Source organism: Neocloeon triangulifer, unplaced genomic scaffold, assembly GCF_031216515.1.
Source record: "Neocloeon triangulifer isolate White Clay Creek 2 clone unplaced genomic scaffold, ASM3121651v1 ptg000014l, whole genome shotgun sequence".
Lineage (NCBI taxonomy): Eukaryota > Metazoa > Arthropoda > Insecta > Ephemeroptera > Baetidae > Neocloeon > Neocloeon triangulifer.
In genome coordinates, this window is record NW_026775556.1 from 16,606,475 (window position 1) to 16,621,681 (window position 15,207).

General features: G+C 36.2%; 6 protein-coding genes across 9 annotated transcripts; 2 read left to right on the forward strand and 4 right to left on the reverse strand.

Moving 5' to 3' along the window:
- The first annotated feature begins 50 nt into the window (after positions 1-50).
- LOC132201525 (E3 ubiquitin-protein ligase RNF34) lies at positions 51-3,803 on the forward strand. The gene is made up of 7 exons (XM_059627737.1): positions 51-280; positions 341-430; positions 638-821; positions 1,383-1,939; positions 2,234-2,287; positions 2,400-2,508; positions 2,573-3,803. The coding sequence occupies exons 1-7, from the start codon at positions 242-244 to the stop codon at positions 2,746-2,748; spliced, it is 1,209 nt and encodes a 402-aa protein (XP_059483720.1). The 5' UTR covers positions 51-241; the 3' UTR covers positions 2,749-3,803.
- On the reverse strand, positions 3,490-6,408 carry LOC132201527 (lysosomal-associated transmembrane protein 4B). Of its 2 annotated transcripts, none has more exons than XM_059627740.1 (6): positions 6,247-6,408; positions 5,703-5,797; positions 5,140-5,293; positions 4,899-5,034; positions 4,674-4,839; positions 3,490-4,567 (listed from the first exon to the last, which is right to left on the reverse strand). In XM_059627740.1, coding segments are annotated over exons 1-6 (933 nt in total). In that variant the 5' UTR covers positions 6,248-6,408; the 3' UTR covers positions 3,490-4,186. The 2 variants fall into 2 exon arrangements, with proteins under 2 accessions (XP_059483723.1, XP_059483722.1); XM_059627739.1 differs by having other exon boundaries at positions 4,899-5,037.
- A 299-nt stretch (positions 6,409-6,707) lies between these two features.
- On the reverse strand, positions 6,708-8,227 carry LOC132201528 (proteasome subunit alpha type-3). The gene is made up of 7 exons (XM_059627741.1): positions 8,090-8,227; positions 7,842-7,924; positions 7,573-7,696; positions 7,404-7,505; positions 7,199-7,345; positions 7,034-7,146; positions 6,708-6,981 (listed from the first exon to the last, which is right to left on the reverse strand). Exons 1-7 carry the CDS (start codon positions 8,108-8,110, stop codon positions 6,804-6,806), a joined length of 768 nt encoding a protein of 255 aa, XP_059483724.1. The 5' UTR covers positions 8,111-8,227; the 3' UTR covers positions 6,708-6,803.
- Positions 8,228-8,595: 368 nt separating this feature from the next.
- LOC132199984 (RNA-binding protein 34) lies at positions 8,596-10,865 on the reverse strand. 2 transcript variants are annotated; one of them, XM_059625121.1, is made up of 9 exons: positions 10,706-10,865; positions 10,535-10,645; positions 10,213-10,326; positions 9,723-10,148; positions 9,471-9,658; positions 9,231-9,349; positions 9,040-9,171; positions 8,838-8,966; positions 8,596-8,737 (listed from the first exon to the last, which is right to left on the reverse strand). In XM_059625121.1, exons 2-9 carry the CDS (start codon positions 10,615-10,617, stop codon positions 8,651-8,653), a joined length of 1,278 nt encoding a protein of 425 aa, XP_059481104.1. In that variant the 5' UTR covers positions 10,618-10,645; positions 10,706-10,865; the 3' UTR covers positions 8,596-8,650. The 2 variants fall into 2 exon arrangements, with proteins under 2 accessions (XP_059481104.1, XP_059481103.1); XM_059625120.1 differs by having other exon boundaries at positions 9,019-9,171.
- Positions 10,866-12,165: 1,300 nt separating this feature from the next.
- LOC132199381 (baculoviral IAP repeat-containing protein 5-like) lies at positions 12,166-13,289 on the reverse strand. Its single transcript, XM_059624039.1, has 4 exons — positions 13,007-13,289; positions 12,833-12,945; positions 12,661-12,778; positions 12,166-12,603 (listed from the first exon to the last, which is right to left on the reverse strand). The coding sequence occupies exons 1-4, from the start codon at positions 13,154-13,156 to the stop codon at positions 12,526-12,528; spliced, it is 459 nt and encodes a 152-aa protein (XP_059480022.1). The 5' UTR covers positions 13,157-13,289; the 3' UTR covers positions 12,166-12,525.
- A 203-nt stretch (positions 13,290-13,492) lies between these two features.
- LOC132199379 (MIP18 family protein galla-2) lies at positions 13,493-15,139 on the forward strand. 2 transcript variants are annotated; one of them, XM_059624037.1, is made up of 5 exons: positions 13,493-13,633; positions 13,878-14,043; positions 14,170-14,249; positions 14,308-14,430; positions 14,486-15,138. In XM_059624037.1, exons 2-5 carry the CDS (start codon positions 13,899-13,901, stop codon positions 14,708-14,710), a joined length of 573 nt encoding a protein of 190 aa, XP_059480020.1. In that variant the 5' UTR covers positions 13,493-13,633; positions 13,878-13,898; the 3' UTR covers positions 14,711-15,138. The 2 variants fall into 2 exon arrangements, with proteins under 2 accessions (XP_059480020.1, XP_059480021.1); XM_059624038.1 differs by having other exon boundaries at positions 13,552-13,707; positions 14,486-15,139.
- Positions 15,140-15,207: the final 68 nt, after the last annotated feature.

Sequence of the window (15,207 nt, forward strand, 5' to 3'; positions counted from 1 at the left end):
TTGATGAATTTCTGAGCACGAACCGAGGCAACTGAGGTGGGCGTGTTACAACAATTTCTGTGTGGGTGGTGGGAGTGTCAGCAGCAGACGTAATTAGAGCGAAGATAACAAAAAGTCGCACTTCTTGTCTCTTGACGAGTCCGAGGTGCTCATGGTGCGTCACTCGAGTCAAAACTCGTCCACCACCCTTCGACGGATGTAGGCAGCAGTCAAATTCTGCCGAACCCTGGAATCGCCAGCAATGTCGACCTTCCTGAAAAGCTGCCGTCGGATCCTCTCCGTGAGACCTCACTAATTTTGCATAATTATTTCTTGGTCTATAAATTTGCCTTAAACGCAGGATGTACCAACGCGGCTGTCAAACGCTGGAATTGTTTCGACCGAGGAATGCGAAAACTGCCATGCAAACTTCAACATCATTCGTAAAAAAGTATAAACCAACTCTTATTATGATTTTTATGGCATGCAAAATTAATAAAAAAGGCGCCTTGTAACAATTATTAATGCGCGACCACACCACCACACGGTGTGAAAAGCAAGCAGACGCCCTTGAGTGTATTTCTATTTCAATGCACGATTAATTCTGTTTGAGAGCGTCATTTTTTATTGGAAAGTCATACTAAGTGTGTTTGTTTAGTACATCTGCAACAAGTGCACCAGATTCTTCTGTTCGGACTGTCTAAATAAGAGGGTCACGATTTGCAACTCATGCAGGGTGCTCAGCACTTGGCCCGTCAACAGGGCACAATTACAGCCCCTGAAGGCCAGAGACATCAAGGCCTATTTGTCTGCAAACGGTGTATCTACCCATGGTTGTGTTGGTACGATCATTTACTTCAGCCTCAAAGGATATTTTGTGCCTGACAACAAAAATAATTCCAACATTAATCAAAATAATTGAGAAATAATGTATATAATTATTTTGTCTTTCGTATGCTTTTAAGCAAGTTGAAAAAATAATTGTTAGTTGCCCTAGAAAAAGTGATATCCAATATCAATAGTTTTTCTTTTTTTTTTATAAATTAATTTACAATTTTTTCTTCACTTTAATGTTTAACTATTATATTTTTAGAACTTTAAACCATTTTAAAGTGATTATTTTTTTTCAATAATATAGAACCATATTTAAGATTTAAGTCATATAATGCATAGTTTCATTTTGAAATTTATAAAATTATCATGAATATTTTTAAAATTTGAAATATTAAAATAAATTAATATTATCATGTAATATGCAAATATGATCAGGAAACCACTATTCCATTGCATACGACACTGATCAACTAAAAATATCGAGTCATCTTTCAGATGTATTGTTCTATCTTTTGTTTTATTTTTTTTTTAATGCATTTTTTAAATTTTAATGCAAAAATTTTATATAGAAAAAGAAGAACTAGTCGAGTTGGCCCTGAGTCACCTGGGAAGCCGCTACCAAACTCACCCAATTCCACCATACAGTCCTCGGCGCATGTCAACACCAGTCGTCGACGAATCTTGGGTTTTGATTAACGAACGTGGAGGCGAGCCGTCGTCCTCCTCTTCAGGAGACACCGAGGCCCATGTGCCATCAAACCATTCCAGCTCTGCAAGCAGCTCGCCCTCCTCGCACCTGCCCCCTGACCTGTCATGTCCCGCGCCGCCGCCTCCAACCATAAATGTGGTCTCACCGATCGAGGTGGCGCCAGAAGAACCCGTTGCCTCCGAAGCTGTTCCCATTCCAGGTTCTCGGGAGCCAGAACCAGAGGAGCCCATGTCAACGTCTTTGCCTCCCCAAGGTCCGCCAAACCCGTTGCTCACCAACCTGATGGGTGGAGGCTTGTCAGGGTCTCAGCCCAACCTAAATGCGTCCGGGTCATCAAGCCAAGGAGCGTCTGGCGCGTCTACTAGTGTTCCTCAACGGTCTTCATCAGAGACTATCCTTTCCATTAGCAGAACAAATGTGAGTATTGAGAGTAGGCTTTCATGTATTTCTGCCCTTTGGTTTCAAGCTGAGAATGCAAAATAAAAAACTAAATGCTCCAGCTAGAGATGAGACAGATCTGGATAGATTGAATTTGATTTTTTTTTTTTTAAATAAATATGACAAATCCAGTGAGTCGTATACAACGACTAGATTTTGCAAATTTAACCAAAGGGACCCCATGCAATAATAAAAACAAAATTTAATCATTGCATTGAGCCCCTGTGGAATTTGGATAAAATCTATATTTATAAATGAATAAAAATGTTACAGATTTTAAGGCTGACAGATGAGGAATTGGATAAACTTCCAGTTAAGAATCTAAAGGTATGAGAAGTTAAAATAAATACTTCCTAATTATTTAACAAAAAAATAAATAAACCTTCTATGTATCTTTCCTCCTTGTTCACAAATTAAAATTTTGAGCATATGTGTTCAGATCCTGCTCACAAACCACCGAGTAGACTTCAGAGGCTGCTGTGAAAAGTCAGAGCTGCAGGATCGAGTCAAGCGACTGCGGTTGCAGCTGCAGGCCCATTCAAAAATAGGTATATTTTTTTGCATCCCTTAATTCTGATGAACTGTAATTTTCTTTATTGCTGTATTTTTCAGACGTTGATGAACTGAGTGATGAAAATCTGTGCAAAGTGTGCATGGCCGCACCAATTGACTGTGTGCTGCTGGACTGTGGGCACCTGGTCACGTGCACCTCCTGCGGCAAGCAGATGAGCGAGTGTCCTATATGCAGACAGTATGTTGTGCGCTGTGTCAAAATATTCAGAGCCTAGACACATTTAAAATTCCTAGAAGAGTGGATGAAAAGATGGTGTGCAGTGCCAAACTATTATTCAGAGTTGTAAACAAGATATATTTAATTGCACGCGTTAAAATGTATTACATGTGACCAAAACAAAGCTGTATGTTCCAAAGTATATTACACGGACACATTCTTACAACTAAATGACAATATTCATGACAGTACTGGTTTTGGCAAGGCTATGCAGACATATTGTAAAATCAGGCAAATTTTGTTCTTCATTATTCAGATTTGTTGCTGTCCTTTAATTTTAACTGTTCGAAGCTGATGAGGTTTGCATTTTGAAATTTCCTGACACTGCTTGAATTTTGTGAATTAAATTAATCCCTCCTGCAATCAAGCAAACTCTTATTGATTGACTTGGAAAGACATAATCAAGTCCACATAAAAAGCTTTTATTGAATTTAGTTGAGAAAGACACAAATTGCTGTGAGTTATTTTTGCAATTTTCCTTTAAATTTTTACAAGAGTGTGATTTAGTAGGGGTAATTATGTAATTAAGCCTTTGAATTATATCATTTTTTTTAAATACGTCCTGAAGTACAAGTAACCTTTATGTAAATTTATGAAATTATTCTGTGAAAAAAATAATCCGTAAGAATCAAGTTTTGAGCCTGTGAGAATATTGTAATCTATCGAAAGGCTGGCCCTAAATTATGAAATATAAATAAAAAATATGAATTGTTGCAGTTTGAAAAAAAAGTTTTGCATACACCGAATGAATTTTATTAGTTGAATCATAATCCAATGTAGACAATAATTTAATATTCTGCCTCACTTTTTTCTTTTAAAAGTAGATGCTTAGATTAGCCTTTTGCGCTGCAGTCTCACACACCAGTCATGCAAACACTAATTTTGTTTTTTGCAAGGTTTGACCTGACCAAAAATATGGTTTCCTTTTTTATAGTAGATAATTTAAATTTAAATACACATCTTTAATTATCTGCAAATATTTTGTCATCTTTTGAACAACATTTATGTAAGTCATCTTGAGTGAAATAAAATATCTATATAATAATTTCCATACTTGTAAGGTTTTTAGTAGATACATGACATTAATTTTGTTTTCTATTCATATTATAAGCAACATTAGAAATTTTTCACGCAGAAACCTTAGACATCAATGACTCTTCTGTTATCGAAGCTCAGCTCTGACATGGTATAATAATACATATATCTTATAAAATCAACACAATATACATTTCAAGTGAAATTATCGCAGAGCCAACTTAAATAAAAATTATCACAAACTTTAAAAATTACTAAAAACGTTGCAAGATCGGATGGCATTTATCCCACGCCGACCGAAAATGCAGATTCCAGGAATAGCAATCAATCAACCGACAACAATCATTTAAAAATCATAGTAAAACTTCAGAGAGGAAATTTTCTGACAACCACAAAATCCTCTACTGCTGGGCAGCAGGGGTAGCGGGAGTTGGAGCAGGGGCAGCAGTGGCAGCCTGGTTGAGATTGAGAGTGGAACTGTAGGGCGGAGGAGGTGTTTCCGGCCTTGGGGGCATCATCGGAGGCGGTTCCTTTACAATTTTGGAGTACTCTGGAGGATTAAGGAGAGCCACATTGGCTGCAGCAGCCATATTGGCATTTCCACCATTAGAAGTTGAAGCAACTGAAGCTGCAACGGCTGCAGCAGCAGCAGGGTGCAGGTCGTAGTCAGGTCCCAGTTCGGCAAGTCCAGCAGCTCCAAGCACACTGACAGTGGCGCGGCCTGACATGCGACGTAACGTCAGGTAGCGGTAGCAACGCCAAATCACACTCAACAGATAAAGCTGAAAAATGAGGTAAATCAATTAGAAAATTCCGTTTCCAAATTAAGTATTTACGTAAACTTGGAAATAATTGATCAAATTTGACTAATTTAAATAATAAATATACCTTAATGTAGAGTGCAGCAACCAGAGCCAGAATGGTGACAAATCCAAGAGCAGAGGGGTTCATGTTGTGAAGTTGTTTCTTGACCAGTTCGTTGCCCTGTTCCTCAGCTTGTCTTGCGAGTGCGGTCAGTGAGGGAAGTGCGCACAAGTAGCTAATTGCAATCACCCTAAAAATAGAATATTGTTATATTTCCAGATTTTTTATTTCTTTTTTTTTGTCACTTACACAGCCAGACAGAAATCAAAAACTTTCAAGCAGAAGTAAGGCAGAAGGTAAAACGGACGACCTTTGGCGGCACCATAAATCAAGGCAATGGTGCTAGCGACGGCAATCAGATTGATTTGAGTGTTCATGTTGGGGTCTCCTTGGGAAACAGAATTATCCATGAGTTTAAATTAAATTCGGCAAAAAAATAATTAAATTCAATTTTTGGTTAAATAGATAATAAAATTTGAGAGCTAATTACGAGAGTAGGGTGGTGTCCTTGAGAGTGGCGTAGGCAGAGGAGTCTCAAGAGAATCGTCATCGGCAGGCGCAACAGTTATGGATTTGCTATTGTCGACCAATTCAGGGTGGCTGACCATCACAGCCATTGTGACAAGGGAGAGAACCTGCAGCATCTAGACAAAATGAGAAAAGTTTATTAAAAATCAAAATTTGTAGTTATGTTGATAAAATCCATAAAATCAATGAAAAGAAAAATCCAGAAAGGAGTAATTTTTCGATTGTGCTGCTTGTGCTTGTTTAATGTTTTACATGATTGCGTACGTCCTATCTGCAATAATACATTTTTTATCATGTTATGCTGCACTGTCACGCATTCGCAAAGTCATCAGCCTTTTTCATATTTTATGATAAAAAGAGCAGAGACAGCCCGCGAGAGACCAAAGACCTTAAAATTAGCAAAAACTCTATTTCCTCCTATTTTAATTATTTAATTTGTTTTAATTAATAAAATATCCTTATTTTTTTTTGTTTTTTAAGGAAAAAAACAAATAGATATATGACAGAAAAATAAACACAACCTACCAGCTGCCAAATTCCGATGGAAATAGTTGCTGTCCGCACATGGCAGCAGAAGAAACATATCCAATCTTCTCGCCTGTCGTCTTTTATTCGTATCACTAAAAAAGAAAAAATATAATGAGGGGATGTGGTTGTGGCTACTTCAAACTTTAGAAAATTAGTCTGTTTGTGACGGATAAATTGATATTATTAATCATATATATACTTTGTGGTTTTGACGATCGCAGTGTAGTGTACATTATGTATTTGACTTTCATATGTGCGTTTCAAATTTACATTAAATTTTTGCAAGGACGTTTTTGGGAGAGGAATTAAATACATATTTTTTTAATATTGAAAACTTTTTAAATGGCTTAGGATAACGCATTTCGTGCAAGAAATACAATGAAAAGAGGATGGCAGTTTTCTTCCAGAAACGTAATGAAAATAGCACAAAAGTAACAATAAAATGCACAGGAGGGTCAGTCAAAACATTTCGTTGCGAAAGTGGGGCAAAAACTTCGTGAAATTTCAATCGTTTCAAACAAGATCTGCGAATTTTACTCACTCTTGAAAACCTCTTCTTCGCCCTCTGACTTATTGAAGACGACAGCACCTAGAAAACTTGCAAGATACGCCCGAGAAGGAAGTAAATTACATTAGCAAGTGTTTTGACGTATTCACCAAATGGCGACCATTACTCGAATGACGTCACTCCCCTTCCATTCGTGTGTACTCGGCAGCGCCGAACGCAGGGGAAAAAAAGGACTAGAAAAATACAATAATAATTACATGACTGTAGAGTAGACTATAGCTGTCATAGCTTCATATGTTGTAAAACCGAGTACAAGACCCGACATTTTTTTACGACTTAAATTTTGAATGCAAAAATCTTTTCTTTAATATATTTACATTTTCAATTTTTAGATTTTTTTCAAAGAAACACAGTATCAGTGCTGTTAAAAGAAAAAAAAAAAATAAAAATGAAATTTATGTGTAACATGTATCATGACAAAATAATGCCAATAATTGTGTTGCAACAATTAGCTATTTAAAAGTTTAATTGATATTGGGCTTTATTTAAAATTAAATGAAAAATACAGCTGTTTAATTTGGAGAAAAATTTCAAGCATCCTCAGTGTCAGATTCCGAGTCGTCCTGGAGAGACGAATTGGCGTACCGCTCGGCCTCCTGGAACAACTCCTTGGGCACCTTTTCGTGCCTTCCCCCGGTTGCTTCACCAACCCAGCTCAATTCCAACTCAAAAGCTTTGTCCTTCAGCTCATCATGGACAAGATAGATTCTAAAAATTGAAAAAATAAATTAAGTTGATTTAAAATTTTTATGTAATTTACATTCTGGCTGCCTCCTTCACAAGTTCTCTGCAGCTAAGGTCAGACAATTTCAGCTTTTCCATCTCGGTTTTTGCAGATTGCTTTGCCTTTCCAATTGCACATCCAAAGTAGCCCTAAAAATTATTAAATAGTTTTTACTTGTTCGAGCAAAAATTTACTCCTTACATGTGAGACTCCAGAAGGATCAATGACGTACATGGCTGGGCCATCGACTTGGTCATATGAACCGATGATGGCACTGCAGCCGAAAGGCCTCACAGCGCTGTACAGTGTGTAAGCGTGCATGAACATGGAGACACGGTCATTCAAGTACTGGAAGTGGTTATAAAACTTAGAATCCAATTTTTTTTGTTCGATTAAAAGGAATCACCTTCAGAGGGATGTTGCTGCCGTACTGGCTCCTATAATCAGCACACTCAGACCTGGCAGTTTCGACGATCTGCTTGGCATCAGCAAGAAGTCCAGCGACTGACTACAGTGTCCGTAAATATTGTAAAATAAATTAACAATTTTATTTCATTTTTATTGTGTGAATTTACCATTCCGACATGGGTGTCAACAGTGAAGAGGCGTCTGTTGGCTCCAAATTCATAGAGTTTGGACTGAACTAACTTTTCAACAGCGAAAACAACCCCATCTTTTCCTTTCAGACCAATGGCAGTTCTAAAAGTATTATGAGATTAGAATGATGTGAAAGTTATCTTGAAAATAGTAAAAAGAATACATTCATACATACATAGATTATTTTATTTTAGGTCGGTTTTCATACCTCCAGACAATATGAATTTTTTTTATTTTTTTTTCTTACCCGCTGTTTTCGACTGCCTTTTGAGCGTATTCCACTTGAAAAACTCGGCCGTCAGGCGAGAACTGAGATGCTGAAAGATCGTACTGAAAGGAAAAATACATAATAAGTAGGGAAATTGAAATTCATAGCAATTTCGTGTGTGCCGAGCCGGCTTCACAAAGTCACCCAAAATCAACAGAAAGAGTATAAATGGGTATTTTTGCGATAGCATAAATCTTATCTAAACATATAAAATGTCAAAATCTTACTCCAGTTCCAATAGAACTCATTTTTGAGCTGGAAAATTATCTCTTTTCACAAATTCTTTGTAGAATTCCCAAATCGCGCTGTCATTCAACCACGATTTTGTTGTGTTTTCAGTGCAAATAGCCGAAAAGGGCGTGGCGCTACTCAATTGTTTCGTCACGCGGAAAATTTAAAATTAACCCCACAATACGAGCAGCGGCTCGATTAATTAATTATTTTGTCATGTCATATTATGATTATGACAAAATAAATAGATCAGGCTGGAAGTATGGTTTATGGTACTCACCAAAGTCACAACTTATGCTCAAATTTGCAAAATATATAGCTGCATATCACTGCATATATTGGAATAATTAAGATGATTTGATTCTTTACAATACAATATTATATGAATAGAGCTCAAGATTTTTACATATTTTTAAGGTTTCTATATATCTTGTTAAGTTGCATTATTATTAATGTAAAATAAAACAAATTAAATAGAAATCTAGCTCAATAAAAGATTGGTTATTGACGGAAATGGAAGGAGCTTTATTAGATATTTGATCCAGCTTTAATAATATTTATTCAGCACTCTTGGTCTTGATGGATTTAGCCAACGATTCAACCACCAGCTTCTTCTTAGGATTAAGTTTTACTTTCTTTTCCTTCTGCAAAAAATTCAATAATGAAAATTCACTTAAAATAAAATAAAATTTTAAATAGTAATTTTTTTTTTAAATAATATTAATTCTGGAAAAATTAGGTTACCTTCTGCACTTTTCCAGAGATAACTTTTTGTCCTTGAAAGGAATTTTCACTGTCAGCTTTCTTCGAATTTTTCTTCTTCTTAATCTTTTCAGCGTTGGCACGGTTTTCAGCTTTCTTCGTTTTGAAAGCCTTAGATTAAATTAATTAAAAAGCAATACTAAATCAAATCAAGTTTATAAACCTGATCTTTTGCTTTTAATACCATCCTCTTGTTAGCATTTATCGCATTCTTCTTACGCTTACTAGTAGTGTCTCCACATCTGTTGACTCGGATGATATTTTTTCCAATTTTGATTTCATTCTTCATCAGGGCCAACTCCACCGCATCTGATTTCTGTTGTTTAACGTAAATGCCATGAACCAAAATTCCCACAACTCTTATATTTTACTTACTTTGAAATTCACATAGCCAATACCTTTCCCAAGTCCCGTCCTCTTGTCCCTGATAATATGCACGCTTTCAATCTCACCGCAACTACTAAAAGTGTCCCACAGTTTTTCATCTTCAACTCCTGCAAATATATACAAAGTTTTGTTACTTTCCATTAGTTTTTCCAGCAAGGTAAACTGAGGTGGATTTTTAATTGATCGGAATAATGTACATAATAATTCATAAAATAATCTTGAACAAACCAAAGGGAAGGTTGCCCAGGAAAACAGCACGGTTTGTCTCAAACTTCTTTTGCTTCACAGCTGTGTCCACTCTAATGTGATGGCCTTGCACAATGCTGCCATTGAGGGCAAGAGCATTTGGGACTGTGTCCTCAGACTTGAACACGACAAATGCACTTATGCTGCTTCTGCTTTCGTGGAAGTCCTTCCTGTAATAAAATAGTTATTAACTGCAATTAACTGTTTTACACAGAGGGGTTTAATGCAACTTACTTAATGACGGCAACCTTCTTGGGCACTCGAGGATCAGCCACAGGCGCACACCGAATACGCAGCGTATCAACAGGTCCACATTTTTTGAACATCTGCTTAATTTTGGCTGCATCAAAATCTTTGGGTAAGTTGCCTACAAAAATTGTCCTGCTGTTTCTTTCAGCATCCTCCAAAGGGTCAAACTGCTTCCTCTTCTTGGGGGTTTCAGCATCTTCATCATCGTCCGAACCTAGGACGTCATCTTCAAGGACCAAGTCGCCCTCTTTCTTTACCTGCTCATCTGACTTTTTTACTTTCTTTCCCCCTTTCTTGTTTGGAAGTTTCTTCTTTTTTGACATCTTGATGTCAGTAAAAGGCTGGAGAGCCGAGTTGGATAAACCTTTCTTTTCCTTCGTTGGCGATTCAATTGTCTCAATGCTCTTCCTCCTATAGTAAAAAATAATGCGGCTTTTGAATAGAAAATATGTACATAATATTAGAATGAATGTACTTTTTAGTTTTCTTCGGAGATGGACCAGCTTCGCGTCCATCATCTCCGCTTTCAGAAGGAAGTTCTTGCTTGAGCGTTTTCTTTAGTGGGGCTATTTTCTTAGCAACGCGCTTTCTAAAAATAATAAAAACATCGTGAACAAATATTATGTTGTATGTACATTTTAAGTAGTCATACACATTATAGTAAAATCGTAAAATGTTAATATAATTATATAAAATTAAATAAAGTGATTTCATTTAAGTGCCATATTAGTTATACATACTATGTGTATAACTGTGAAAACATTGACTAGAGAAGAGATTAGAATTTCAAAACTAACTTCGTTCCACCGTCAGCATCTTCCAAAACATGGTCTTCCTTTGCAACCTCCTGTTTAACTTTGCCGGCAGATTTTCTTGCCATTTCAATAATGTGATGCTTTCACAGCAATCTAATGATTAATAGAAGAGGAAAGATGATATTTTTCTATTAATCAAGATCGTGTAAATACTTTCAAAGCAGCCTCTCTTCACCAACACGTGGGTCACCGTCCAGCATCGGCAGTAAAGGCGTCGTAGTGAAAGAGGGAGGAGCAAGGTGCATAGAAAGATAGGTGGGTTTACAGAGGGCGCTTATACATTGGTCTTATGGAAGCTAAACCTTCTAAGGGGCTTTCGCGACACCAGATGTCTCTACTGTAGCTTTCTCCCTGTTTCGACTGATTTTCCATTGCTTCAATGCAAAATTTAGTAGCAAAATAAAGACAATTGCAAGCTGATTGATCGATAAAATTTAGCATAAAAATCGAAGAAAAAATAAAGATTGATATGCTTGCCTCTAAAACAAAAAATATCAACTCTGGGTGGTTAATTTGCGTAATTGAAAATTACAACTTCAAATTGCGGCGGGAAGTCGGCACGTGATGTGGTCCAGAGTCCAGACAGGGCTGTGGGTTTGTTACTTGGCTCTGAACTCTGGACTGGAATTTGCTTTTCATCTTTAAAAATAATAATTAATTTAATTATCTATTCAGATGTATGTATCATTTTTCTAAATTATTATTTTTTATTCGCCATGATGTGTGCCTGGTGCCTGCCTATTTTGAGTGAAGTGTCAAAAATTTCCGATTAAAATAGTAAAAAATTATTTTTAATTATTAATTCTAAAATTTGCAATTTTTCCAGAAATTTAGAAAGCTGATTATTTTTAATTAGATAACCGAGATAAGTCAGATAAACAATGCATGTGTACCTAATGCATAATATGATAATAAATATTAGGGAGCAATTTTATTCAAAATAAATATTTTAAGAGATGACCAATTTACGAATTTTGATCATAAAAAATCTTAAGGTCACAGTTTGAAGATTGATGTATAAGAAAAATTCATTGTGTTTATTATTATGTATTATTACTTATATATGACCTATAAGAAGTATGATGCGCGTTGCCGCCGTTGCCTTGTATATATTATATCACGCAAAATAATGCAGGAGAAGCGGGTACCAGATACATTATAAACATTCCACTGACCTTAAAAATTTGTTAGCTTCAAATTGATTCATTATTTAAGTGGTGACAATGCAAGAAATTCGTAAAAATAAGCAAAAACCAAAGTAAACCCAGTGTTCCCCCATAAGCGCTTATGGTAAATATTGCGGCCAGTAGGGAGAAACCTATAGTAGAGACCTCTCGCGGATTGGAAGCCTCTTAGAAGCTTTCAACTCAGGGGGGCGCGGCTCAGGCCACCTATTTTTCCATGCACCTTGGGGAGGAGGGAGCCGGAGGGGAGGGATTGAAAATAAAAAACAAACAGTAGTGACATCTATCTTGCGGTCGACACGACAAACAGGATTCATTTTTGGTTTAAAAATACAATTTAGAACTAAGATTTATATACAATTTTCATTTATTTAGAAAATACATATTGCAATTGTTTACTGCAGATTGTGATTGTAGCTTATTAATTAAACTAAAATTTTCACTACAATTATAAAAAATATTTTAATCAGTGCCTATGCATGTCTACACTACATATCATAATAATATGCTAATAACAAGGCAACTAACAGATTAAATTGTAAGGGGAAAAAATAAAGTTTAGCTATTATATTTTATTTTTCCGCAAAGATCTTAAAATTAAAGCAACTTTTTGCTGATTAAGTTTATTACAAATCAGTACTTATCAAGGTCAGTGAAACTTATACCAATATTTGAATTTTAATTAGCGCCATTTCCAAGCATTAATATGTCGTAACGAGTTGAGAAAGACTTATATAAATTTTTAAAAGCCATAATGCAGAGGGCTTTAAAATTTTCTGAACCCATAGTTCACTTCTTATTGAGTAACTTTTCAACATCTGAAAACGATTCGATCGCAGCAGCTTTCAACTTTTCTTTATCTTCGTCCTGCAATGTTAATTCCCAATTTAAGACAAAAAATTTCAGATCTCTCAAATTAAATACCATGACTGCAAGCTTTACTGCAAGCTCTAACTCGAGGAACTCACGAACTGTTAGCTCTTCCTCATCTCTTCCAAACTGTGCAAAGGGACATTCGGAGCTCTCTGCCAAATGACGCTCTCTGTGGAAATAATAAATTTAAAAAAATATAAATCTGAAATTGAGCCTTTATTACTCTGGCTTGTCGTCCCTGGTCCAGTTTGCAAATTCCTTTCTGCAATAGGTACATTTGACAATTCTATTTTTTCTCTTGTCCTCGCTTGGGCAGTAAAATCCAGATTTAACCATCTGCAAATTTAAATTATGCCTAAGTTAAAGGTGGATCTAAAAATACATAAAAAGCACATACATCCTGGCGGCTCGCAGAACCGACTTCAAACCACATGCCTTTCTCGCCAAAAGTCTCGAGTCTCTGCGCGCTCATCATGATGGTGGGTTGCTCGATGGTTACTTCGTCATTCAACTCAATTTCCATATTCTCTCCACATTCTTTGACCATTTTCAAAAATAAAAAGCCTCTTCAGAAAACCAGCAAAAGTGAAAATGAAAACCAAGTATGTATGTAGTACCACGTACCACTGATTCACTGAAAACGCGGCAACAACAAAACACTAAACAAAACAAACTGTTGCCGCTCTTGTTATTGGGAAAGAATAAAGGAGACATTAACATGACTAATTTTTTTGCAACTGGTAATGGGTTCTTTGCTAATTACATACAATATTTGGATGATCAAAAAATAAATTATTCAATAAAATTAAATTTTTACATAACAAATTTTTATATTTAAACAAAAAACTAATATGAAAGTTACTCTCCTAGTTGCACACTCCTAATTCAGTTCGACGTTCGACCCCGCCCCTCAAACCAAGGATCAAGGATTCAAGCCTTGTTGATTCAAGCCGGACCCACAAGGACCCTTCTTGGACCCTTCTTGCAAGGGACCATTCCGCCGGAAACAGGGCCAGAAACCAGAGTATGTCAAAAACACGAAGCACGAGATTGGATGATCAATCAAGATTTTGATTTCTTTTTCTAGATTTTCGTTAAGTATGTATTTTCACACCTGCCGTCGGAGATAAAAATGAATAAATTTTGTGCTATGTATTATTAATAAATAATCATAGCTGATGAAAGTGATGAAGTGACGACGAGGCTGATGAATTCATATTGTGTTTATGCTTATGTACTACATAATATTACATAAAAATTTTCACTAGGAGATCCACCCGAACTAAAAAATGAGTTGCGCCTGTTCTGGAATGAGCACAGATAGTGCGGATGGAATTTCTCGTGGTTGCTGTCAAGACATTCAACCTGTCACTGCGCCAAAAGCAGGATGTTGCAAAGAAACTAAAGAAAAATATGATTCAAAAGATATTTATGGTATGGAATTTTTTCGTCTGAATGTATTGTAACCTTTACGAATGTTAAAAAAATCAAAAAAATCTTTAAGAGCAAAATGTTTTCTAATATTACATTTACTAAAGCATATGTATTTGTATTTTACAGAACTTATTCGAAATATTATGGATCCCGAACATCCCCTCACTCTTGAAGCATTGAATGTAGTTAACGAGACAGATGTGAAGGTGTGTTTCTATTGATATATCTTCACAAATTAATTTAAACGATCGTTTTATGTCACAGGTTCTTGAAGGCCGAGAAGTTTTTATTTTGTTCACACCAACCATTCCACACTGTAGCATGGCCACAATGATTGGTTTGGCAATTCGAGTCAGACTTTTAAGGGCCTTACCTCCTACCTATAAGGTATATTTAGAAAAAAAATCTAAGTCGATGGAGTAAGAGTTTTTGAATAAATTAGGTGACTGTAAGAATTTCTCCCGGAACTCATGTGTCGGAGCACCCAATCAACAAGCAACTCGCAGACAAGGAAAGAGTGGCAGCTGCCATGGAAAACCGAAACCTTCTAGAAGTCATCGAGCAATGCCTCAACTTTGATGAAGACAGTGAAGCGCACTATGACAAACCAGCAACCTGTGGAAACCCGGATGGAATATCTGGAACAGCTGCTGCTTCGTCCAGCTGAATGTCAGAGTGTGCTTGGCAGTACTGTAAGATTCGGATTGTAAACTATCGATGAAAAGGGCTATATAAATTTAAGTCTATAAAAAATTTTTTCATCAAAGTTTTCTAACAAATGTTTAGTTTGAATTTTACTTAGAGCAAATTATTGAATCAGTCAAATTATGCAAAAGGACCGGTCTTAGTTTTGAAATAATTTGTCTCGCTTCTAGGCAGCCACTATGTTTCACTGCCTGGTAGGTTCGTATCTGTATGTTTCAGGGTCGGATCTTCTCCATACAGTTGCGACACTACTCATTGAATCTATCATAAAGAGTTTCCAAAGCCCTTCTGTTGTGCGCAAGAATTTTAGCGGTAAAAAAAGCAAATTGCATTGTAAATTAATTAGTGACGATTTTGAAAAATATTAAAAATTCCATGTGTATAACAACAAATAACTCCTTATTATAAACAATGCCTTTACTTTGATTAAGACAGCGAAGCGCAACTCGACAAACCGGC